The following is a 26,490-nucleotide window of genomic DNA, read 5'->3' as shown; positions in this document are numbered from 1 at the left end:
CAGCAAGCATGGAAAATGAGATAATTTCTTTTCATTTCATTTTATTTCACCATGAACTTCTGATTCATGCAAACAGTTCTTCATCTCTTCATTACTGCTTACTATTCTTTGGCTGCATGCAGATTTTTTGTTTCTTCTTCTAGCATTATTCATGAACAGTTTGTTGCTTTTCCAGTCCTTCTCCCAGGTTCACAGACTAAATGGTGATAGCAGTACTCTAAAGTAACCTGGAATGTATTCCTCAGTTCAACAGTACCATGATGCTTTAATTAACTTGCATCCATGGAGCATTACTGATGTGGGAGAAGGTAACTCAGACAGCAGTGATTTCCCCAGGGTCTTAAAGTTATGATTTTCACGTTTCACACACACACCCTGCCCCTTGCACTTCATTTGTGAGAAGGAAAGTAAGAAAGCCAAAATATTTTCATTGTGGTAGAAGCTACTAGCCAATATCACACAAGAAGCAATTGGTTAGAACGTATGAAAAATTATTAAAGACCCTCAAAGTCACTGTCACAAACCATGGAAGGTGTTTCCCATCACAGACCTCATCAGTCTAGCACTGTGCTCCAAAACTGCTTTAAGAACAACCACACTAGCAAAAGTCCTCTGATGCTGAAGGCTATATCATCAAAAAGAGAAGAAACAACTCTCTATATACCCATCCAATATACTTGATTAAAAGCTCATTTTCCATAGTCATCATACTACTACAGGGCTTCATCAATGTATGCCTTCATAAAACCCTTCAGTTCAAAACTCTTACGTGTTTCATCTTTACAAACCCTATTACTAAAGCCCTATGCACTACAGGAAATCAAAGTCTGCTACTGCATAAAAATCGGGTACTATGAATCAGTTTTATTACAGAACTTCAGAAGAGATATTTAAGATTTTATTAGTAATAGGATTTTACTGCTGGGAATCAATTATGTGTCCAAGCTCTAGGCTCCCCTCTAAAAAGAGAGATGGACATACCAGAGAAAGACCAGCACAGGGCCACACAGATGAGCATCTGCTATGAGGAAAGGCTGGGAGAGTTGGAACTGTTCAGCATGGAGGAAAGAAGGCTCTGGAGGAGTCTACCAACGCATATAAGCATCTGAATGGAAGGTGCAAATAGGACAGAGCTGGGCTCTTTCCATGGGGGACCAGTGACAGGACTACATGAAATGTGGACAACAAACGGAAACACAGAAGATCCCATCTGAACACCAAGAAAGACTGTCTGTATTATGTATCGTGCATTTGGTTTTCAACAACTGTGATTCACAATGTGGCTGAGGTTTGAATACACCTCTGAAGATCATTTGGTCCAAGCCCTCAGATCAAGGGGGGGCATCTAGAGCTGTCTGACCAGGACTGTCCAGGCAGGGTTTGAATATCTCCAAGGATGGGGACTCTGCAATCTCCCTGGGTAACCTGCTGAAAATCAAATACATAATACAGTCCACAGTACAGTATCAAATATTTCTGAACTACTAAGCCTTCCTGTTTTACATATAAGAGTTTCCATTCTTCTCTCTCCATCTCTCTAGTTACTCAAGGTTTTCCTAACAAATTCTAACAAGATTGTCAAGCCCTTTTTCAGGAGGATGAAAAATAAAGGGATTTTTTTTTTTTGAAACAAGATCATTTTACTCTTAAATTTCCTTCAATAAAAAATTATTTTTAAAATATCTTTAAATCACTTGTTCCTAAAGACCAGGAGTAATTCCTGAAGTTGACTCCTATCAAGGCTCTGCTCTTAATTCAGTCCTTAAACAATAAGATAGAGACACTAACATCTAGGCAAAAAGGATACTATTACAAAACATTTTTCTGTGTTTAATGAGCTTCTCAAATCTCCATATATTTACCTTTTTCCCTTGACAAATTTACTATACTATTTCAAGTAAGTTTAAATAATCCTTAGGAATTCCATACCTGATCTTTAGAAACAAACAACATAGAAAAGATTTTATTACAACAGCCCGCATGACACCAATCTCTTAATTTCAAAACTCAGAAGGCAGCATTTGAATTTCAACTGTTTAATTCTCTCAATATATGGTACTGCTTGAAAATAATTGTTTTGGTGCTAAAACTTGGGAAAATATCCACCTTTTAAAAGCAAAAGGTATTTAGAACACTTTTGCTCATTTGTGCATGTTTTAAAATATTGATTATCTCTTATTAAGAAGCAAAATCAAATCTTGCCAGCCTTTGACAGAGTTTTAAGCGCCAGTTTCCCATATGTTCAAGCACCAGTGATTACATTCTTATCTTTAGTGAGTAGAGCTAAAAACAGGACAGGCACTCAAATTTCATATGGCTAAAACCCAGCATTAATCTGAGCCTGCTTATCATCATTTTCCTACATTTTACTTCATTTCAATTCTCAATTGCCAGTAACAATTTCTCAGACCTAAGTAAGAATTAAAGTCTTTTCTTTCCAAAACAGAAAAGGACACTTGTTTCAAAGAAAACTATTAGCAACTCCAATGACATGCAATGCTCTAAGCTTTTTTTTTAATTATTATTTGCATTTACAATTATTACAAATGTTCCGAAAAAACAAATACACATAAAACCACTTCCCCCGGGAGTAAATTTCACAAAGCAGAAAAGCAAGCCTTCAAAATAGCTACTTATTTATAAAACAGAAATATTGCTGCCTTAGAACTTAACTATGGAAGTGGGACCTCCATTTGACCCTTATGAAGGCCTGTGTCTCAGTGCCTTTCAGAGCAGAAGTGCACACAGCAAGCTGCTGAAGAGAAGCTGAAGCTGATGGCATCAAGCCCCAGGGATGTTCTCCTTCCCAGCTCCTGACCCCAGCCAGGCTGACCATGTACTTCTCATACACACACACTGTGAAGACATTGCTGGCCACCTCAAGAACTCCACACACAAAAAAAACGGGCACCAAAAGACTATGGAGTCCAGCAACCAAAAGTACAGGATTGAAAGTCATAAGTTGTTTGAAGCCAGATGAATGTGCAAAGGAAAACCAACCCAAATAAATACTACATCAGGTACTGCAAGTGCATTTCAGAAGGTATGGTAAGCTACTTTACAGTACTGCCTTCAAATACAGGAAGTACTAAAAAAGAGTTTTTATGAAGAATGTACTCTCCTAACATTAGTCTTTGAACATATCTGGTATCCATTTGCTGAAGCAAGAACATATTGTTAAGAAAAACCTATTACCAAATGTCCTTTGTACTCTTGTATCACTCTAACATTCTTCAAACCACAGTTTATGATCCATTGGGAGCCATGAAAATATCCAATGGCATTGGCCAAGTGTCTGGCAACAGACTGCAGAAGTTTGGTTTCTCCTGAGCCACACCAGTTCAGCACCCTCAGGGCAGAGAAATAGAGGATGTAATTACTACTGGCAGAGGATCAGAGGCTGTAATCAGTAGTTCAAGTATTTATATTAGCCAAGGAACTCTTGCTGCTAGCATCAAATCTGTTTCACTATGGCTGCTGAGTAATTATAAAGCCCTAAAGGATCTCTAAGCTGCTCACAATTACTTGCAGCACGCTCTCATAACAGAAAATAACCCGTGTAGAGAAAGCATACATAAAGTACATAAAAAGCTACTTTCTACATAGTTCAGCAAAGACATTGTTAAATATAGTATAAAACAAGTAAGGTCTACACACAATTAAAAGTTAGAAATTACTGGATCCAAATACATATCATACCAGTCATATTCTGGGTAGTTTATCAAGACAGCAACAGCAAATAAAAATTAAAACATCACTTACCAATGAGAGTAATTTTTTAAATAATTTTTTTGCAGATTGGTTTGGCATAACCCTTGGACACCAAAATGGCTCCAAAGCTTAAAGTCCATTTTGCTTAAGAAAATTAGCTTCTTTTCACACAACTTGTGACTTTACCATGGCTAAGCCTGTGCAGAATACTCCAGCAGGAGGAAAATTATCAGGGACAATAAGGTTACCAAGGCTGGGAAAATCATATTGTTTTCATCTATGCGCAAGAGATAATGGAAGAGGTTAGGAAAAAGCAGAAAACAATTCCCACAAAATGCCAGAGCAACCACAGTCACTCCTCAGCCTATATAGAATATTGTTTTAGAAAGCAAAGTTAAATGAGAAATTATTTATCTAAAATATTATCTATTTTCTTTAAGGTCAATTCATGAAGTCAAAATAGAAGAACACATGCAACAAGACATCCTTATTTTCCTTTATTCAAACTTTCTGTTCCTAATGCCTTCAAGAAGTGACAGAAACAACTGTGTAGTGTCCAAGTGTGCTTGGAAGCGTCACTCAGAAGATAAGAATTTGACTACATTTGTCCAGCTCTAGCTCTTTAGATGATACCAGTATACACTGGTAAAATGAGGAAAGGACAGATGACTGGTGTAAGCTTGCCCGAAGAACAACATCTACCTTCTTCAAATGGTTTAGGTAAGGGTGGGACAAAAACAAGAAGAATGGACGAACTCATAAGAGCTTTGCATTCTTACACTTGGGCCAAAATGCAGAACAATGACAGCACCTCAAGTAACAACAGCAGGTGGGCTTTAGATACAGACAAGGTCAAAGAGACAACATCACCAAGGAGGTCACTGACAGCTTATGCCAAGTGCCTATATTAGAATGCAACAAATAAATAAAAAATAATAGCCCTGAATAGCAGGAGGTGACTCACCCATGAACACTGAACACTGCACGAGGCTGAGGCCAAGAGGGAACCACTATGCATAGAAGCTAAGCCACCAGCCAAGACCTGACCTTACTGGGAGTGCCCTGCTCAGTCCATGGTACCAGCCACAGCTTGACAAGAGGAGATTTGTTTGATGTAACTCTCTTTTCTTCAAAGAATGTGAGAGCTGGGCATAGAACCATTTGGTGGGCAGACCTTGGCTAAGCACCAAACTCCCACCCAGCCATTCACACACTTCCCTTCCTCAACATGAAGGTGGGAGAAAATACATCTATAAGTCCAGGAATTACTTATTAATTGCCATTACGGGCAAAACAGACTCAACCTGGGGAAATGCTCATGTATTGACAATAAAAATAGATTTGGGTGCTGGGAAACAAAAACAAAAAACCAAACCACAACCTTGCTGTGACCCTCCTCTTCTTCCCAAGCTCAGTTTCACTCCTGTATGCCCAATTTCATTACCCAGCCCTACCAAGTGGTGTAAGGTGAAAGGAAAATGAAGAGAGTAAATCAAAACCAGCGTGCAGTGTTCTAAGAGATTGCAATGTTGTTAACCGTGTGCTCTAAAAGACACACTAAATTGTCATGCAGATTTTTCAGCTGTATTTCTTAGGTTTTAATTAGCCAATTATTTATCTTTTACTATATTTTTCAATTATATAATCGATATATGAACAAAAACCACAGAACATTTACTACCAGTGAAGCAGTATTAAAGATGACCAGCTCTTCTGTAATATCTATCAAGAAGCTGTTTTCTGCCAAGTAAGGCCAAATACTTCTTATTTTCAGAAAGAGCCACTTCAGCTCTGTCTCTGACATCCACTGCCACTTCAGCTGTTCTTCACTGAATGTTATATCTATAAAGTACTCCAGATGAAGAAGGCAATGCGTACATGGACTATGTAATTTTGTTTGCCTGAGACAGTCTGAAGCTTGGATAAAGACAAGGATCACAATTTTCAGCAAACTAGGCCCCTTTTACAGCACATAGTGATATTGTGTGGGAACATTTGCCTTGCTCTTGAGCTGACCATTGCTAAAGCACTTTTCAACAGTGTGAAGCTACCATAGGCCAGATCAATATTTTTCAAGACTATTACCACTATGGAAATACAACTGGATAGCAAGATGTGCCAACCTTGCACCAAACAAGTATCAAAGAGACCAAAAGAGATCAGAGATCAAAAGCAACACGCAAGGAAAGTCACAGAACTCCATTAGGGCTTCTGGGTAGAAACAGGGGATAGAACACAAGTTATACCAGGCTAAACAGTCAAGTCTAGACGCCACAAAATTTAAAATAAAAATCAAGACAGTCTCCATAAAACATCATTGCTTAACTCACACATTATATTTCAAATCCTAAAATATCTCAAGCTCTTTTTGAACCAAAACACAGCAAAGATGTTTAAAATAGCATGCTTCATTTTTGCATACCATCAAATAATCAGTAACAAGATTGTCAATTCCTACATGTGTTTTCAATGAAAATGCAACTATAATTTTCATATAGTCCTAATGGTTTACCAAGTACACTTAAACACACTCACCAGAAAACCAAACAAACCCCTCCACTCAAAACAAAAAGAGCTTTACATAACAGTCTATTATGCACAAACACCCCCCCCGGAATCTCTTTCAAAACCCCATAAACTTTAAGTTCACAGAATGAACTAGGTTGGAATGGTTGTTTGAAATAATCTGTTTGGATTTAATCTTCCTTATGTGTTCCTAAGACTTTTTAATGACTTAGTTGATATAACAAAGACTGAGTAAATCCTTACCCTTTTTGAGAAAAGTACTCAGGACTGATGGGTAATGTGAAAAGGTAAAATAAGCCAACAAAAACATAAACCATTCTCACCATTCACCTTGGTTCATTAACGAGGCAAATCTTGCTTAAGGAATGACACACACATCCAGAACTTCAATATTCAAACACCAAGTGAATATGTCTTCTCCATAATGACTGTCCAACCACATCAGTGACACGTATCTTCTACTTTACTTAACAGCGTTCTAAACTCAGTGACAACACTGATAGGTCTGTTTTATTTTCCTAAAATTACATATTCTTTTGATTCAAATTTTAAATTATAAAACACAAGAATAAAAATATTATATTTGTATATATACACACATATATATTAAAAACTCCATTAATTAGTCATTATAAGCATTTAAATGCACTGTAAGATACACCAACAAATAGCCATTAACATTTTTTGTAAGAAAAATATCATTTATTAGGACTAGCTTGAGCAACTTAGAATACTTGTTTTAAGTCATACAGTGTAGTTTTAGGGTTGGTTTAGAATCACTTCATATACCAAAGATCTTTAACTTCATCTTGCAGATAAATAAAATCTTTTTTAAAATAAAAGTATGTAAGTATATCTGACACTGTTCTTCTTCATTACAGACCTGCAGTTTCATGGGTCCATGGTCAGCAAGAGGCATGAAAAAAATCTTTACAAGCGCTCAAAGTATCTTCACCTATCTGTGCTTTTTTAAACAGGTGCCTGTTTCTAAACACTTGTGGGGCCTACCAATTTAATGCTGCATAACCAGCTCATAAGAGTTGATTAAACTATATTTTAAATTCAACACAGTACACAAGTGTATACAGCAGTGCTATTCTGACTGAAACTTCACAAACAAGGCTTAAAATGGCAAGGCCAGGAAAAGACAGAAAAGAATTTTTATTGTGAAGATATCACTAACAGGGTTAGGATTTATAAAGTCAGATCTCTACTACTCAGGAAGTACTATGCCTCTTATTAGTTTTATTATTTTGAGAAAGACTATTGCAGACTGCAGGAGGAAATGTTGTTACAGGAGGAAAACAGCAAAACTGAGCTATATAGGAATCGTTGCTGACAGAGAAATTATGTCAGAAAATGTGTCAAATGTTTTTCAAAGCTATTTTATTGCTTTATCTTGCTGCTAGAGCAGACAACTGCAGAAGCATTCCAAACTGATATATTTTTTTACTCAATCCTCTATTTCTTCATTGGTTTACCAGCTAGAACATAGACAGTAACAGGGTTTCAGCTAGTTCCTGATGTGTGAGACAACCTAAATTTATATTGCCATTTAAATCAGGTAGACATGAGCTGAAGTAGAAGCAAATCTGAACTATGCTTGCACTATATTAAAGTTCACATGCAGAAAAGCCATATTATGTAGAATGATTTTCAGAATGTACATACCTCCACGTGAGCTAAACACACAGAGCTTTTACTAGAGATACCACCACAAGCCCTAAGGATAAAATCATCATGTTAGCATGGTACCCTGTTGCCACTTTCATCTACTTCTCAGTCATAGCTTGGCATAACACAGATATACTGTGAAAGGTAATAGAGCCACGTGTCACTAATTTTGTTATCTCTGCAGTAAGCTGCACAGTTACCAACTAGTATAACCATTTTTTAAGGCTGTGGCTCTACAAACATGGCTTGTTTATTTACTTTTATTGCAGCCTATAGTAGAATCGTGGTTTGGTTTTTTTAAGCTTGCCTTTGTTGCCAGGCAGGAAACACACAACTCAACATAAGCTACATCTGACAATGAAGAGAATTCAACTAGAACACAAGTCTGGGACGAACAAGATTGTAAGATGCTACATCATCTCCTTGAAAAGTTTTAGACATAATCTTGAGATATTAGCTAAAACCTGGAATATGTATTTTTCTACAAGGAACGTGACACATAATTTCATACCTGACAAGAATAAAAATCTGTGACTGAACCCCTGTGCCACTGTGGCCCAGAGTAACAGGAATAGACTGTGCTCTTCTTACAATATTGAATGCAGGACAATGTTCTCAATATCCAGCTGGTAAAACGATATCTATGGAGATCCAATACGCAATATTTGCAAGAAAAGATCAAACACAGAGATCTTAAACTAGAATACTGGTCATATTAAGGTTAGGTGTGATCAATATAACCACACTGAAGCAAAAAACAATGCTCTGAACACAGGATGACTTTTACAGCCAGCTGTCCACTGATGATGATACATCTGCAGTCTTTCAGGTTATAGAGGACTTGAGAGAAAATGCTCAAGCAATGACCTCAGAAAGCTGAAAAGACAGGCAAACAGAAGCAGTTTTCGAAACAAATGAGTATCCAACTAAGTAGTAACAGTTTTCTGCTTTTTTTGGTAAATCCAGATAGCATTATTTTCCAGGATCAACATTAGTTGGTAAAAAATAAACAGACAGAAAGAACCACTCATCTTTTAAAGATGACAAAAAGCTTTTAACATAGATTATTAGAAAAGGAACATATGTCCATTTAGTAAATATACAATAACATCAGGAAGAAAATTAACTAAAACACTAGGGAAAGAAAATAAGAACACTGAATTGACCATAGAAATCAACGGTAAGCAGTCTCAACCATAATAAACAAGAAAAATGTAATGGCTCATTTATGGTCAGATACTTGGTTTAATTGATACTAAGACTGAAAGATTAACCTGTATAGTCCTAACATCATGGACAAAACAAAATATTGCCTAGGACACCGCAAACTTTGAAAGCACCAGAGGTAAAAGATGGAGCTACAGATGACGAACACTCCGAGGCCTCGGCAACGCCGTCCCAGCGCGCCCGCTCGGCGCTGCCGCAGCGCCCTCCGCCGGCCGCGCCCGGCAACTGCAGCCGCAGCCTCGCCCGCGGCGCTTCCCTTTCCTGCAGGAAAAAACGCAGAGTTCCCCGCAGGGAAAACGCTCGGGCAGGCTCTGCCTAAGGCACAGCAAGCTCAGAGGAAGGCTCCCAGAGCTCACCGCATCACCCGTGTGCTGACCAGAACTAAACCTGCCACCGCGGCTTGTAAAGAGAGTCAGCTCACAAAACAGCAAACTGAGGAAGCCGCTCCAAACTCCACACTGGGTGGGTAAAAATGTCCAATTGGGATGTAAGCTGTGGAACTGCAGCAGCCTGCAGAGAAAATTCATACAAAGAATTTGATTTTTAATATGTTGCTTGAGCTTGTTTTCTGAAAGTTGCCTTAAATTCGAGCCCAACACAGAAAACAGTGCATTCACAGAGCTCACTTTAACGAGCTGAAAAAAGACTTCAGAGGACAAAACAACCTAACTTGAAAACTGACAGAAATTATCCAAAAGTATTTTGAAATTCCCACGCTCTGCCTTTTGAAACCTGCAAATACAGGGAACTTTTGAGTCCAATTATGAGGTCACTGAAATTTAATTGCTATAGCATTTCCATGTAATATTTAAAGTGCATAGTTTAATTATGTTTGCTAAGTGACAGGATATAGTGAACAAAAAAAAAAAAGGAGTACTGCATATTGACTTTCCAAATTTCCAAAAGTAAACAGAAATCAATTAGATTTAAAGTATTTCAGCATCTAATAGTACCACAAATTAGAGACAAATGCAAGTTTGAGAGCAATTCTAACCTTCACATTTTTCACTCATCTTTACTGATAAATTTCCAGACATTTACACCTTATAAAGATTATTTATGGAAGCAAAGAACTACCAAGCAGGATCAGGATTCAGTAAGAGATCTAGCAAGAAATGTCCTCTAATGCCAAGTCTGTGAAATCTGACAGGATGTACCTGAGGGTACTGAGAGCTGAAATTATGAACCCACTCTCCCCCTTTGCTGAAAGGCTACTCTCATCAGGAGAGGCTCCTGATGACTTAAAGGCAAGTCCTCCATCCATCTTCTGATGGAGCAGTAAGGATGAGTGGGGAACAGGCCAAGCAGTCTCACTCTAGACCCTGGCAAAGTCACAGATCTTAGAATTCTTGAAATGCATTTATAATTAATTTGTTTTTAACCAACATGGTTGCCTTCTGTCACAAAAACAAGTACATCTGTGAGTAAGGAACAGCAGATGTCATTTGCCTTGGCTTTGACAAGACTTTTGATAATGGATATTTAAGCTGCAACTTTATAGTCCAGGTTAAATTAGATAGATGAAAAGCTGTTGGAAGGTTGGAGTGATAGCAACCAGCAAACTGCTCACTGTAAAATGCAAGCAGCTAAGGATTCTACTTACACTGAACCTGAGTAAGCCAAGCCTGGACTGTTCTACACTGCGTGTGTTGCCTGGGCTAGTGTTGTGACAACCATATTCCTTGGCAGCAGGAGAAATTCAGGTGACTAATTGTAATTGAAATTCACCAAGCACAACTGAGAAGTCCTGTACATATAACAGAATGGTATAGGATGATGGCCAACTCACTGGAGAACAGCTCTTCCAAAAAAGAGCTGAAAATCTGGTGACCAGTAGGTTCAACTTCCCCAGTAAAGACAGGTAGAAAACACAGTTTACAAAACTTGCCCCAGTTTATCAACATCTTGTGCTGTGAGCCCCCAAACTAGACATAATATTCAAAATTGGTCTATTAAGTGTAAAGGAGGAATCAGTTCCCTCTACCTACCTGCCACACTTCTGTCCGTACAGCCCAAGCTGCTGCTGACCTTCTCTGCTGCCAGGGCACTTTGCTGGCATACACTGAAACTACTGTTTGCTTGGATGTGAACTACACTCAATACAAACTGCAACACTTGTACCAAAAGTTTAAGCAACAGCATCACATGATCTCACTGTGGTTGCTTTTGCTATTGCTATGTAAGTGGCTGAAGGAACACACATCAGTGACCACGGAAAATCTTGGTGACTGTGACTGATTTCAATAGTGCTCCCCAACATTCAGGAAAAAAACACGTAAGGAAAAGAGCTGAAGAACTAATCCTGAGCTCAGAGTAATCACTTGTCTGACAAGAGTATGTTACCATTTACTATACAAAGTATTATGTAAAGTATTATGTTTCTGTGGTCAGCCACATCTTAAAAATAAAAAATAAAAAAAAAACCCAACACACAAAACCAAAAGCTGATTATTTCCCTGAGACACTCTCTGTGGCTTCTAGACACTGTCACAAAGGCAAAGGACATTATGAAAGAAAATAAAATGGATTTCTTTTTTTCAAATATCTCATATCCCTCTCCTGCTTGTAATAGCATTCATGCCTGGGGAAAGGTTGTCCACCTGAAAGAAGTGCTCACAATGACCCTCACACAACTTCTGCACAGATTTGCCAGCAGTGCTGGCAGAGCACGCTGCACTGAGCAGGACAGGAGCTTTCATCCTCCACTACTCTACATCTACTCCTGAATCCCTCAGCAGCAGAGCACAGGTTCATGTTCACACCCTGTATTCTCCCTTGCACCAACCGAATTCAAGTATCCCACATCCTGAATGTGCCTGAAAAAATCCAACTCTCTTAAGAGCTGAGTACCAAGTTGTGAACTTCATTTCATAATAATTACCCATTGTCTTGGAGCCATTATAAATTCCCAAAGTCACAGATCTAAACACGGAGCTGGTTTGAAAAACATGTAGCTTGAAGAATTTTTTATTATTGCTTCTCTAATTATTAGTTCAGTCATCTCTGTTGTTATTGCAGGCTCTAACAGTAATTATTCTAGAATATAAAAAAAAATATAGATTAATCTAAATGTCTAATAGCTTTCCACTAGAAAAGGCACTAATGATGAAAACCAGGGATTATTCCACAGCCTTAATTTTGGCAAAAGCACATCCTCAAATGAACCACTACACTTATTCCTCCTGAAATAACTTAAGATCAAAAGTCCAACTGCATTTGCTATTTAAAACTGGTTAGTCTAAAATTGGCTACTTGTACTATGAGTGATAAAAGCACTGACAGGGAAGAAAGAAAAGCTAACTACGGGCATCAAGATGCCTGCTCTCCAAATCCTTTTGTTTCTTAGACACTAACATCAGAGAACATACCAAATTTAAAAGCCGATTCACCCCAAGATATTTGTTCAATAGCAACAATCTAGAGAAAGAATTTTAGTAAAGTTTAGAATCATATTTCAAAAGAAATAGTGTAATTTGCCTTTGAAATCACACTTATTAAAGTGTCTAACACAGCAAAATGTATTGTGTGTGACAAATAAGAGACTGATTTTAAATTTAAATATATGCTAAATTAAATTCATTGCTTTTATTTTTTCCTATTACATTTCTTTTATTTACTTGCTCATGCACTATGAGCTATCATCAGCTTTTATTTAAAAACAAGTATTTGCTTTCTGTCAGCAAGGGGTGTCACATGCCTAGCATTCTACATACTGCCTGGGAGACTCAACTCCTCCAAAAATTACTTTAAAAGCCTGTCATCTGGAGTAAGAAGTGATTAATAGTTTTATTCATTTATTCTGACAACTGGTGGCATTCTCCTTACTTTGAAGAAAAGTAATTCTACATTTCCACCATCCCCAAAGAAGGTTCTCCTGATTCACACTTCAGTTTTAAAGAGAGAGGGTGGGGGGCAGTGTGTTGGGATTTCCAACCATATTTTTAAATTTTATTTTTACTGTCTATAAATCAAAAGGATGGATGAAAAAGAAACACAAATAATGCTTGGTATTAAGAAATCTGATAACAGAACAACCTTCACCTCACTTTGCCATTGCAGCTACAAAAAAAAAACCCAGGGAAAATGCATTGGTTTTTCTGTTTCTTAAAGCTCTAAGCAGTACATCCAAATTCAATCAATTTTTTTTCATGTGGACACGCATAACAAAGGCTGCAGTCATTAATAAACCAAGTCATTTTGCTTAACTTGCAACAGATGGTAATAAAAAGACCTTTGCTTTCTGATATTTGCTCAAGAATACAGATTATTTAAATTAAACATCAATCCTTACAAACAGAGAAATACTAGTATTTACATGAAAAGAAATTTGTTTACATAAACACAGAAAAAAATTATAGCCAAAAAAATCTTTCACAAGCTACATGTAAATTGAAACTGAGTAGATCTTCATTGGTCTGTTTTTCCCTGATACTTCACCTTATTTTCTGCCTTTCTACAACTCAGACACTGGACAGCTAGTTCAGTGTCCCTGCAAAAATCTACAGAGCACATACAAGATTTTACAAATTTTCACATGGAACTGGAAACTTCCAAATACATCATCACCTTCCAAAATCCATTTTAACAACAAAATATTTATATTACAGTACTTCATGCCTCCTCCCTCACACAGTTACCATCAGACCAATGAGATGATAGAAAACATTTACATATGTTGACTCTACCAAACATACATAACTCATGTAAGATCTACAGAATAATCCAACAGGAAATCAAATCAAAAGAAGCCCCAAATCAATGATTATCCTACTTTAAAACATCCCTGCAGTCCAAACATCCCGGGATATAGCGGTACACTCCCGAGGCAGGGAGGTCAGTGGCCACTAGAAGGAAAGTGATGATCCAGTAGGAGCCTGGCAGCAGAGCACAGGCAGTGCAGAGGCACCTGATGCTTTCCTGGAGACAAGTCATTATCCAAGCAGGGACCTGCTTCTTTTCAAGCCAGAGGTGCAAAATGAAGCCACAGCTGGGAAGGGGTGGGGGGCAGGATTCCAATGCTACCACAGCCAAGTTTAACTATTCTAACTCTTATTTGCAGCCTAATTAAATCATGTTTCAGGAATATTTTCTGTTCTAAAAATTCTGTTCAAATATACACCCTCTGAAACACACCCTACTTTCCTATTATTAGGAAAAAGTTATTCTGAAAAATAATCTTCATTTACAAGAACTACAAAAAAGTCCACTTCCTCTATAGCATAGGTATGCAAATTAGCAATTAATTTAAGAAGCAATACATTAACAGATAAAATTTCCTTTGGGAAACTGCAGTAAAATGGAAAGTCATACAATGAGGCCACCCTCATTCTGTTGCTGCAGAAATTAGCTGCAGCAACACTGACAGTGACAAGCATTTCTAAAAATATTTACTTTGTCTATATTTAAGTCTGAAAATAAATATTCAGTAAGTTCCAAAAGCATATTGCTACTTTTTTCTTTAAAAGAGTTCAAAACACTTGAGTTGTGTAATCAGTAAAATTAGTGGGGCTTTTTAAAATTAGTTTACAGTAGAATTTCTTTTAAACACATCTTGGCAAAGGCATTGCTGAGATAAAACTTGTGCATACTTTACTCTGAAACTCACTGCTTTAAGGAGTGCTCCAACCTCTAAGAAGATTCTATAAGTTAATCTGCCAAGACCTGAGATGACTACCAGGTGTTCAATTTATTTCAAGTCTGATTTTGATCTACTGACAGTCATTTCCAATTTTTCCTTCTACCTGAAAAAATTATTTAAAATTTAGCCCTTCCCCAAAGGTCAGCCCATCTTTATCATTAGTAGGAAAGGCAACAAACATGTTAATGTCACATGTGCAATGTACATTCCTTGGCTTAGGACATCATAATACTTAACTAAGGAGAACAGCCATTCTCTATATTTTATTGCAAAATGTGTGGGGGAAAAAATCATGTAATTGGAGAGGTAGTCATCACAATTTTTAGTGATTCACCCCATTTCTTTCTGCCTGCTCCATGAACTTGCTAAGTCAGAGTACAGTGGATGAAATCAACTCCAGATAGATACTGCCACAGCTATCACACAGCCAATGGCTGTGGGTCACAGGCCACTATCAGAAAATATCAGGAAAAATGCAAATTTGTAGCACAGTGTCATCCTGAGATCCAGACTTTTGTTTACTCAGCAATTGCATATGCCATTGCAGCTCTTTCTCACTGACTAAAGGGCATCATTCACAAATTACTGTTACCAGCATATTAATAAATGACATTTAATAGTGCCACATTAAGTGACGAGTTTTCAGGTTACCACATCTACCACACAACATAGAAATAAAATTGCACTTCCAACTAATTTATTCAATTCCAAATTTTTTCTGAAATTTGGGGAACAACTTACTTAGTTAGGCAAGACTTCCACATGCTTCAAATACTGCAAATCTTGTTTTGTTAGCTTGACTATCATGAAATATCGTTGTGGATTTGAAGATTGAAGCATTTGCATACAAATCAAACCAGACAGGACTATGCAGAGACCACAGCAATTGTTTATGCTGCAAATTTTGTACTTAAACTCTTATACTCTGTATGAAAGATGCAAGAAGACAAGAGAAGAAATAGAAAGAAAAAATGCTGAATACAATCAAATTTCATTTAGCCTCCTAACATTATTTATAATTATGTTAGCAATCCATGTGGCCTCTAGAAGGAACACATGTACTTCAGTTAGTACAGGAGATAAAACACTGAAGGATGTATTTTAGAAAATAGCAATGGGACAGTGGCCAAAAAAAATCCACAAAGGAAAGTCCAGTAACAAATCCACATACAAGCTTCAGTCTTCTCTTGACACACACACACAGACACACACTCACTCTCTAAATAATTTCCCTGAATATCACTTCTCCCACTCAAAATATCACCATTTTATTCAGTTGACCTGTGCCTTAGACAATGCCCTTGTAATACTCAGAAACCAAGACCAGCTGCTTCTCTGCAAAATTCTCACTGCAAACTTTACCTGAAAGATTCAGAGGACAAAGTCACTGTAATCACGTTTTACCTTACACTGCCTAAGTTATTACCTTACTAACCTTGTGTGTGCATATTATAAAAATCATCCATTTATGTTACAGTGAATTACTTTAAGTTAACATTGGGAACACAACACCTGAAGTGAATTTCAAGTGACAAGACCATCATCAATCATACTTTCTCAACATTAATGCCACCACATAAAGCCTTCTGCTCCACTGCTTAAAAATATAGGTGTTTTAGGAAGAAAATGTTTCACAGATGGTGCTATGTATACTGATACTTTTCTGAATTAGGAGGTTCTTTGTAACTATAGCCTAAGTGTCACCCTGATTTTCGAAGACCTTGCTAAGCCTTCTGATGTTTGCATTCTTGTAACAAACTTTCTCACACACAGTTCTGTAAACAACTTATGTTTTGCATTCTTTCATGGAGGAGGAGAGAATTGATGGACTCTTAGTCTATTCAGTGTCATTGGAGAGGTGGCACTGTCATCCTCCAATCCACTGTCACTTTTGGAAAACTATAAATGTTAGAGTCAGAAAATAAAGGTCCCTCTTTTTTGTTCACCTGGAGAGCAGCAGTGTCCGTGTTGTCTTTTCATGTCGTATTAGGACACATAAGTCAACCAAAATAGCATATTTGTTTGACTAATATTTCATTTTAAAAGACAAATCATTACGAATATTAGTAATGCAACTAATTTGATTCCCATTTCTAACTGTTTAAAAATTACATGCCAAATCAGGAACAGAATCAAGAAAAAATATAGAAAATTAGAAAACACCAGTGAGGTCTTCCTTTTGCAGTGAGTCCTCAAAACCCAGCAATTTTATTTGTAGACATTTTTTCAGATTACAAAAGATAGTAATTCAAAGTTTAAAAGTACTGGTATTAAATTAGGAAGAAAAACACTCTGTCAAGATTGTATGTATTAATATTGGTATCAATTTCTTACGGCACCAATTAGTGCTATTGCTAGGTTATATTTTAATTTGCAAACAGTAAGATGTTATATGATGTTCTGGCAAAGAGTTTTCACAAAAGCAACCTTTTTGCAGTAATTTAGAGACCAGCCAAGTTATTACTTCAATTGCTAGGCAAAAAAAGGGGCAGTATTTAAAAACAAGTACGATAAATCTATGGCTCAGTAATGCTAGCATAGATAATTACAAGTCTTTGTAAAATAAACTCTTCAACACACCATAAAAGCACTCACACAGCAGGAATATTTACACATTCTCAAGCATCAGCTTACAGCTTTAAAATATATTGTTCAAAAACCACTAAACTTTAGGACAAAGCATTTCCTGAATTAAGGTAAAATGACAAAGATTCAATCTATTTGATTCAAACACTACTGGGAGGCATCCCAGTCAGAGTCGGGTTTTTCAGTATCTAGGATCCCCGCATCTTGAATTTATCAGGGAGCTCTTCCAGAGAAAGAGCCCAGAAAACACAGAAGCTAACATGGCTGTGTGAGCTAGAACCAGAGTGCTGAGCCTCCTTCCCTCCAGCATCCAACCTCAGCAGAACTACAAGCCCCATGACAAAATATTAGAAGAACAGCCACAGATAACTCACCCCAACCTAAGGGCCAAATTCCCACACAGATAAAGACAGGGAGATTGATGAACAATTATCCCTGCAAGTGAAACAGACTCAACATGAGAGAAATAAGTGTAATTTACTGTCAATTAGACTCAGGTACTGAGAAGCAAAGACAAACAAGACAAGGCCTTTGCTTCCCTCTCCCATCAGCTGCACTGTGTCCCTTCACCCCAGATTCCCTCTCCTCCCCCAGGGCAGCTGTGACCGGTCCAGAACAGCTCCTCTCCACAGCTCCTGCCTGCTCAGGATCCCCCCACTCTGGCATGGGCTTTCTCCCATGGGATGCAGTCCTCCAGGAAAACAAAAACAAAAAACCCATGCTTAAGCATGGGTTCTCCACAGGCTGTGGTTCCTTCAGGACTCTCCACCTGCTTCTGTGTGGGTTCCTCCTTTCATCCTGTGTCCATGTGTTGGCTGCTTCTTCCATCCTCTCCCCCTTTTGTCTCACTTCAGATTTCTCTGGAGCAATCCTGTTTTATGCAGTACTGAGTCCAATACAGCTCTGATGTAGATCTGTGATTAGTGTCTGTGCCATGACACTAAGCTGAATATTCTGATTTTTTTTTCTTTTATAAATCAAAATTTAAAACTACTTTCCCCAAATATGAGATGCATAATTTTCTATCTTAGTGTAAATGCAGTGAAACCCTCATGAATAAAACATTAAGCAAACTTCCATGAATTTAAATTGTGTTACATTATAAAACAATTGTTGAGCTAACATTACAGCTCACATTACAGAAAATGTTTAAGCTTTCTACAGTTTAATCATCATTAATGGCACAAGGAAATTATTTACTATCAAATGGGTCAGAGAATACATAAAGAAGGCTTTTGCAGTATTGATTTCACACATAAAATTAACATCTTCAGTTGCACTTGGAACTGCCAAGAAGGCTTGACTAATATCAACTCCTCTTATTATAAAGCCTCAAGAAATAGCCACAGTTGGGATGTCAAACTTGTTTTTAAATAACGAAAGAGAACATCTGAATGCTTCATGGGCTTGACTAGTAAGTGATTAAAGTGTAACTGAACTGAACTGAATTTCTGCCAGTGTCAACATAAAACTTTTTTTAAAAGTCAGTGCTATGAATTATTTACTCTTCTTTCAAAGCTCAGTGTCAACACATCAATTCACTCTCATTCTATTCTTCCCTTACAACCCCAAGTAGAATCACTCTAGTATGCAGGATGGTGACATACATCTGCAATGCAGTAAGCAATATAACAAGGCTAGGTAGCCACCCAAATTATTCAATCATTTGGAGACCTAAGAAGAGCATCTTTAGCACAAGCACATTCCCATAAGGTGTACAACAGCAGAACACCTTGGAAAAGACAGAGCAGGCCATCATAATATCGTTCCTGCATAGGCATAACTCCTTCCAACAACCTGTGCATGTGATTACTTAGAGTAGCACCAAATCAGCTCCATGAAGCAAAACATAGATCAAGTACAAATAATCAATAATAGTGCACAAACAACCCACACTGGAAACCTATGGTGCTTTAACATTGAAAAATTATGCTACTAATGAGAGCTGTAAGAAACTACACGCTTGAAAAACCATCTCCCCAATATCTGTAACCAGGGTATTTTGTACATTAGAAGTATGGAGCAGATTGTCAAAACCAGAAGTATTGCTCAATGTCACAGAATCGCAGAATCAATTACGCTACAAAAGACCTGAGATAAAACCTGTCATTTGATCAAGTCTAACCTATGACCAAACAACCTCATCAAACAGACCATGGCACCAAGTGCCATGTTCAGTCTTTCCTTAAACACCTCCAGGGACAGTGACTCCACAACCTCCCTGGGTAACCCACTCCAATATCTAATCACTTCTTCAGTGAAGAAATTCCTTCTGCTATCCAACCTAAACCTCCCCTAGTGCAGCTTGAGGCTATGTCTTCTTATCCTGTCACTAATCACCTGGAAGTAGAGGTCAACCTTGCTACAGCCTCCTTTCAGGCAGCTGTAGAGAACAATAGGGTTTCCCCTGAGCTCCCACTTCTTCAGGTTAAACAACCCCAGCTCCCTCAGCCATTCCTGACGGGACTTGTCCTGCAGACTCTTCATCAGCTCTGTTGCCCTTCTCTGAACACACCTCAATGTCTTTTTTTGAATTGAGGGGCCCAGAACTGGACACAGGACTTGAGGTGTGACCTCAGCAGTGCTGAGTACAGGGAGACAATCACCGCCCTGGGCCTGCTGGCCACACTATTGCTGATACAAACCAGGATGCCCAAGGCCTTCATGGCCACCTGGGCACAGACTGGATCTCGTTCAGCTGGCAGTAAACCAGCACCTTCAGGGCTTTTCTGCAGGGCAGCTTTCCAGCCACCCTGCCCCCAGCCTGTGGCTCTGCCTGTGGGTGGTGTGAGCCAAGTGTAGGATCCAGCACTTGGCTTTGTTGAACCTCATACCCCTCATCTCCACCCATCTATCCAGCCTACCCAGATCTGCAGAGCCTTCCTACATTCCAGCAGATCACACTCCAACCCAGCTTGATGCCATTCATGAATTTACAAACCTCTTCTTTAGAAATAGCGTAAGCCTAATTCAGATTATCACGCCATTACAGTCTTAAATTCTCAAATTCTAATACAAGGATTGTCCACTAGAAAGTGCTGAGAACAAAGTGTGAACAACCAAATGCTGCAAAACCACTAAAACATACTCCCAAAAGAACATACAAGTAATGCTTACCAAAGTGGTAATGTTATCAGATATACTCATTAAGAGACAAATTAAAAAAAAAAACAGGTGGTGATGTTCAAGGCTTTATTACTTCTTAATTAAGTCTGGCCATGATGCACAACTTCTGTGCAAAGTCGTGAAGACCTCTGTATCACCAGAGTGCCTGAAATGAAACACATTTCTCTTGTCTGATTGCTCTTTTGCAGAGGACACAAAAAAGCATCCATGTCCTAAAAAAGCACAGCTAAACCAGCTGTACTTGCAGAACTTGGGCCCAGAACAAACAGTACTTCAACAACTACTTTTCACAAACAATACTTGAATTGTGCTACTGCATCATAACTTCTGCCTCTTCAGTCCAGATATGGCTGAGAAAAATTGTTAAGATTATTCTATGGATTTATATATACACAATCCTTTCTTGAAAAATGTGTATTCTTACAGGTTCACTGAAATGTAATTGATGTTTATAGCTTTGTTCCAGTGAAAACTACACTAAGTATCCAGCTCCCAAGTATCACACTTCAATTAAGCCTCTGGTGTAACAGAGTTAACATTAGACTAACCTCAGTAAAACATGCTGGAACTTCAACCTTCATTTCCAAAGACTCAATATTATCCCTAGCATCTCTCAGCTGTGCACTGTGCCGGCTAAAATTAGCTGAAACATGTCACCATGACATTTTTATGAAAATCCTTTTGTCAGGATTTTCTTCTCCTGAGAAGCTGAGGAGCCTCAGGAAAGAAATGTAAACAATAAGTACCTGCTGCTGTGGAATGCAACAGGTGCATCTGTGATTGGTCCATGTGAGGTGTTTCCACTTAATAACCAATCAAGGATGCAGCTAGGCAAGACTCTCTGGTCAGTCATGAGCCTTTGTTACTCATTCCTTTCTATTCCTGTCCAGCCTTTCTCCCTATTCTTTTAGTATAGTTTTAATATAGCATTTTAATATAATATATATCATAATATAATAAATCAGCCTTCTGAAACATGGAGTCAAGATTCTCATGTCTTCCCTCATCCTGGGACCCCTGCAACTCTCACAACAGAAGCAGTTTACTAAATACAGTTTCTAAATTAGTAAGTTAGTAATCAAAACCCCACAAGTTCAATTAGGAGCTTTGGAATAGGACAGAAATCACTAATCTTTTATCCCTTACCTAAAAAACATGGTGAACTTTATTAAACAAAGCTTATATATTAAAAGACTAATGCGAACCAAGACTAATGTGAAGCACCACAATAACTTCAAATACAGTTCTCTAGAAGATAGTTTTCCTAGGTCATGAGTGTTCAAATTTTTAAAGCACAACTACTAAGTATCATATAAAGAAGTACTTCTTTCCTATAATGCAGTTATTGCCTTTAAGGATGCAATCTGGGTGAAATGAATAATATGTAAGATAGTAAATTAATAATATGTAAGATAGTGTGTGTTCTCAGGTTTCTCCTCAAACTAAGCCAGGGCCTACTCATTGCAGTTCTTACTGTTTTTCAGACTTCTCAGCTATTCACACAACACACAATTTTCAGATGTTCACAAAGCTTCTTCAAAGTATTTTGAATAGATGCAGATAACGTCCATATTTAGCTACATTTCTGTGGAATACGTTCTTTCCTTTTAAATCCCACACAAGTGTTATCAGCTTTCAGCAAAAACATTATGCATCAACTCAAATACAGGCACCTCTAGTTGCAGTTCTGTTAAAGAGTTCTAATGAAAATGCTCACATAAGACTATCACAATTTTCACTGTATATTAAATAATTCCACAAACTCCAGTTATATTCAAAATTGATAAGACTGCAGTATGCTAATTTTCTAATTTGATAAAGGCATGAATTTTTGCTTCCCACTGTTTGTTTACTAAATGCTCATGGTCAACCTTGGCATTAATGTAATATAACAATACAAGGCTTTGAAAACATTTTTGAAGAGCAATCCAAACTGTCTTCATGTTATTCAATGCTGCATTTTCTATGACTAAAATTTTGTGTATTAGACATGAACACCCCCTTTTAAACCCTGTGAAGAGTCTCAGAGATATCGTAAAACAAGCAATTCCTGAACTGATCACTGAATTACTAACAGAAAGACATTCACATACAGTGTTTACCACAGATGTCCTAACTAGATAAGGTAACTCAAATGTTCATGCAACAAAAACTTTACCTTTGCCTGACATATTCTGGCTTATCCTCATTTGTGTTCATTGAATATTCACTGTTAAAAGGGACCCACAAGGACCTCCTAGCCCAGCTCTTAAGTGGGTGACCTGTACAGAGACTGAACTCAAGACCTTGACATTACTAGCACCATGCTCTAACCAAGTGAGCTAATCTTAGTCCTCACCAACAGAACATAGAGTAAAAACCCACAACTGTTTTATTTGTTCAAACAAAAAACTGTTGCAAAATGTTGTGGGAGGAAAGATAGACACTAGCAGAAAAAACAGTTGTGTGCATAGAGCTAACATGTTGAATGAAAGGGCATGTTACTATCTCTTTGTGAAACAATTGCTAAAATCCTCTAGCACAAATTTCTTTAGAATGTACATTATATGCTGAGTACCATTTGAAGTTAATGGACACAGCTCACAATGAACATTTTTTAGTGCTACCAGTACTTGTAGAAAGGTTTCTGTTATTCTCCAGATGGAAGCATATACATTTTAAACCCAAAAAGGTTATTGTCCAGGAGTGTCACCAAGAAATACCACAAGAGTTGTGAAAATCAGACTTCATCTGACTTACCGCCAGTGCTTTAGACAATTTTGTTCTATAGTTATTTAAAACAATCACATCAATCTCCTTAAAGGGCACATAGGCAAAGCCATCTTTAATAAATACTCTTCTGGCTCTAAATAAATCCACAGCATCTGCAAGTCCAACCTGAGAAAGAAGAAAAACCCACATTGTGTAATAGAAAAATAACACAGTAACAATGTTTACAGGCCTAAGATTCAAGATGGACCAGCAAAGCTTTAAGTCATTTTCTGTCTTTTAACATTGTCTCCAGACAAAACTCAAAGTCTGAGAAATTAAATCTTGACTTAGGAATAGCTAATAATTATTTTGGTGGGAAAATATTGCTTGCTTACAGAAAGTCATGCAACTAGGCAAATCATGCAACTAGGCAAAATAAGGCACTTCAAAGTTTGTGTCCACAAGTATTGATCCAATTATGCAGCTTTGCATCACTCACTGATTTTTGAAAATGGATTTCTGTTTCTAACATCTGGAAATATTTGATTCACAAAAGGCTTTGCAATCTCATCTGTAACCCAACCAGCTTCACTTCAAAGAATCAGCGGGCCACATTACAAATTTTTTCCTCTCCCCTTGCTCTCTTGCAAAATGAATTTCTGACTAATACAATCAGACCAAACCTAATTTCAGCAACAGATGTTTGACAATGTCTCCATCCTGAACAATCTGACAGCCAGGTAAATTAAGTCATTTGTCTGGGAAACATCAAAACTTAAGATCATTTTTGTAGAAAAAGTAAGGGATGGCAGAAGAGGACGGAAGACATTATTAGTAGTTTGAAGTTTCCTTCATTTTCCCAGTCCCTCCCTCCACCCTTATACTTACATGAAGTAGAGGAACTCTCATTAGTCTTTTAGATACTTGGACTTACTGTGGCTATTAGGTAAACCTAAAATTAGTAACTTTGCATTTAACTGAGAAAAAATGAATACAGATCTGTGGGACTCATCAATTTTTTACTTACCTTATAGAACATTTGTTCTTTTACTTTAGGCAGACTGAAGCCAGGAGTTGATGCACTCAGCTCATTAGCCAATTGATTTTTCAGGTCTTCACCAATCTAAAATTAAGAATTTATTTTAATACTGTTGAAGTACTTTAGGACAAAGGCTTCTTTATTTTATTAGCATGAGCTAAAATATTACTTAACTTGTAATATTATCAGTTTAGTTGAAAAGAGAAAAAGAGCTACATATTCAGTAAGTGATCACTAATAATTAATTAAACAGAGACCAGCAAAACATTAGTGGTCAATAATGTTAAGCAACCTTCCCTCTGAAGTAAAAATTATTGTAGTTTAAAATCTGCCCTTTAAGCATTAACAAGAGCTGTAAAACACACTTTTTAGAAGTCAATTTCTCTAAAATAAAACTTGTGACAATCTTTGCTTATCTCTAGATATGCATTAAAACAAATCAAGATGAATAAATGGGAGTTAGTAAGAACTTCAACAGATTTTAACAAAAAGAACCATTTCAGCTTATTTTTAAATACAGATTTAACAAAACTATATCTAATCTTATACTCAGGAATTTAACTTTTTCTAAGGAGTGAGAACAATGGTATCTTTATTGTCCTTTAAGTGTTAGTGCTTTTGCAGTTCTTGAAACATGTGAGTAAAGCAGCAATGCTCTAATTTAACAGCTTGAAGTACTTGAAAATCACAGTGTTACATTTCCTAATAAAAACACTTAAATAGTACATATACATAAATACACATCATAGAATATGCTGAATGGGAAGGCACCCATCAGGATCATGAAGTTCACTTCCTGGCCCTGCACAGGACACCCCAAGAGTCACCCCATGTACCTGAAAGCATTGTCCAAACACTTCCTGAACTCTGTCAGGCTGGTGCTGTGACCACTGCCCTGGGGAGCTGTTCCAGTGCCCAACCACCCTCTGGGTGAAGAACCTTTTTGTAATATCCAACCTAAACCTCCTGTTACAGCTTCAGGCCATTCCCTTGGGTCCTGTCACTGATCACCACAGAGAACAGATCAGTGTCTGCCCCTGCTCTTCCCATGATGAGGGAGTTGCAGATCCCAATGAGGTCTCCCCTCAGTCTCCTCCAGGCTGAACAGACCAAGTGATCTCAGCTGCTCCTCGAACAGCTTCACCTCCAGACCTTTCACCATCCTCGTGGCCTCCTTTGGACACTCTCTAATAACTTTATATCTTTCTTATATTGTGGCACCCAAATCCACGCATAATGTGCTTTTGATGAAGTATAATGGGAGTAGTCCCTGACTGAAAGGATTTTAAATGTTAAGGAAGGCAGAATACCTTCTCAAAACGTAGACAGACAGGAGTGTCACCAAAACATAACACGCTGTGTGACACTGCTCTCCACGAGCTGGATGTGTGTGCTCAGTACCTGCTGTGAGCTGATACAAGGCTGCAGTCAAGGTAGTTTCTAGAGACTAGTCAGGAACCAAGTCCAAGCCATCACATGCAATAGATGTGCAGACTCCAAACGCAAGATAAAGTCACCCGATGTCTTTCCTCTCCATGGGAGGGGATGTGCTTAAGCAGTTTTATTCTCTGAATGGAGTAGAATACCTAATTTGTTGACCAACACTGATATACAGCTAAATGGGCATTTCAACAAAACTTTTTTCCTTTTCAACTGAAAAACCCAAGAAAACAAAAAAACCTCTGCTTCTCTTGGAAGTCATAGGAAGGACCATTTAATTTCAAACTTGGACAAGTAGCTTAGTGAAAAACAGTGATTTGATATATGCATATGAAATAGCCAAGGCAGCAGTGTTGAGAAGGCTTATGGTTACTCTGTCTGCATCTTGATGCACTCTGTAGTATTCTCCTAGGAAAAACCGGCTTTAAAAATAATAAAGATGCCAGCAAGGCAGAAGAATGCAGCTCTGAAGAGAAAGGAAATACACAACAGCATACTATTTCTGCATGTAAAAATGTAAAGCTCAGCAGCGTGTAAAGAAAGCATTCTTCTTTAACGAAATAGCTGTATCAAAACAATTAAATTTGTTTCTGTAAATGAAACGAGAAAATACTTTCTATAAAGTACTCTCATTAACAATCTGATTCTTGTTAGACTTTGAAAAACTCCTGCTTTTCATGACACATTGAAACTATACACAAATTTTACACAGTGGTACCAAAACTCCATTATTCCTTCCAGATGATCTATTTCTTGTCTAAGTAAGTATAAATGTCTAAGTAAAGTCACTGCATCAGCCTGCAGCCTGCCCTTCACCTACCAGAGACCAAAG

At 37.7% G+C, this 26,490-nt stretch overlaps 1 protein-coding gene across 1 annotated transcript in view; it reads right to left on the bottom strand.

The window, feature by feature from the left end:
• The window catches only part of PRIM2 (DNA primase subunit 2), an 88,518-nt gene that overhangs the window by 41,778 nt on the left and 20,250 nt on the right, over positions 1-26,490 (bottom strand). Inside the window, exons 5-6 of the mRNA XM_038132919.1 lie at positions 24,207-24,302; positions 23,228-23,365 (exon numbers count right to left, since the gene is read on the bottom strand). Of these exons, the coding sequence (XP_037988847.1) occupies positions 23,228-23,365; positions 24,207-24,302 (234 nt within the window). The remainder of the gene's footprint in view (positions 1-23,227; positions 23,366-24,206; positions 24,303-26,490) is intronic.

This window comes from Motacilla alba, chromosome 3, assembly GCF_015832195.1.
Source record: "Motacilla alba alba isolate MOTALB_02 chromosome 3, Motacilla_alba_V1.0_pri, whole genome shotgun sequence".
NCBI classification, from domain to species: domain Eukaryota; kingdom Metazoa; phylum Chordata; class Aves; order Passeriformes; family Motacillidae; genus Motacilla; species Motacilla alba.
Note: the sequence above shows the minus strand (reverse complement) of the source record. Positions and strands in the feature narration are given on the sequence as shown.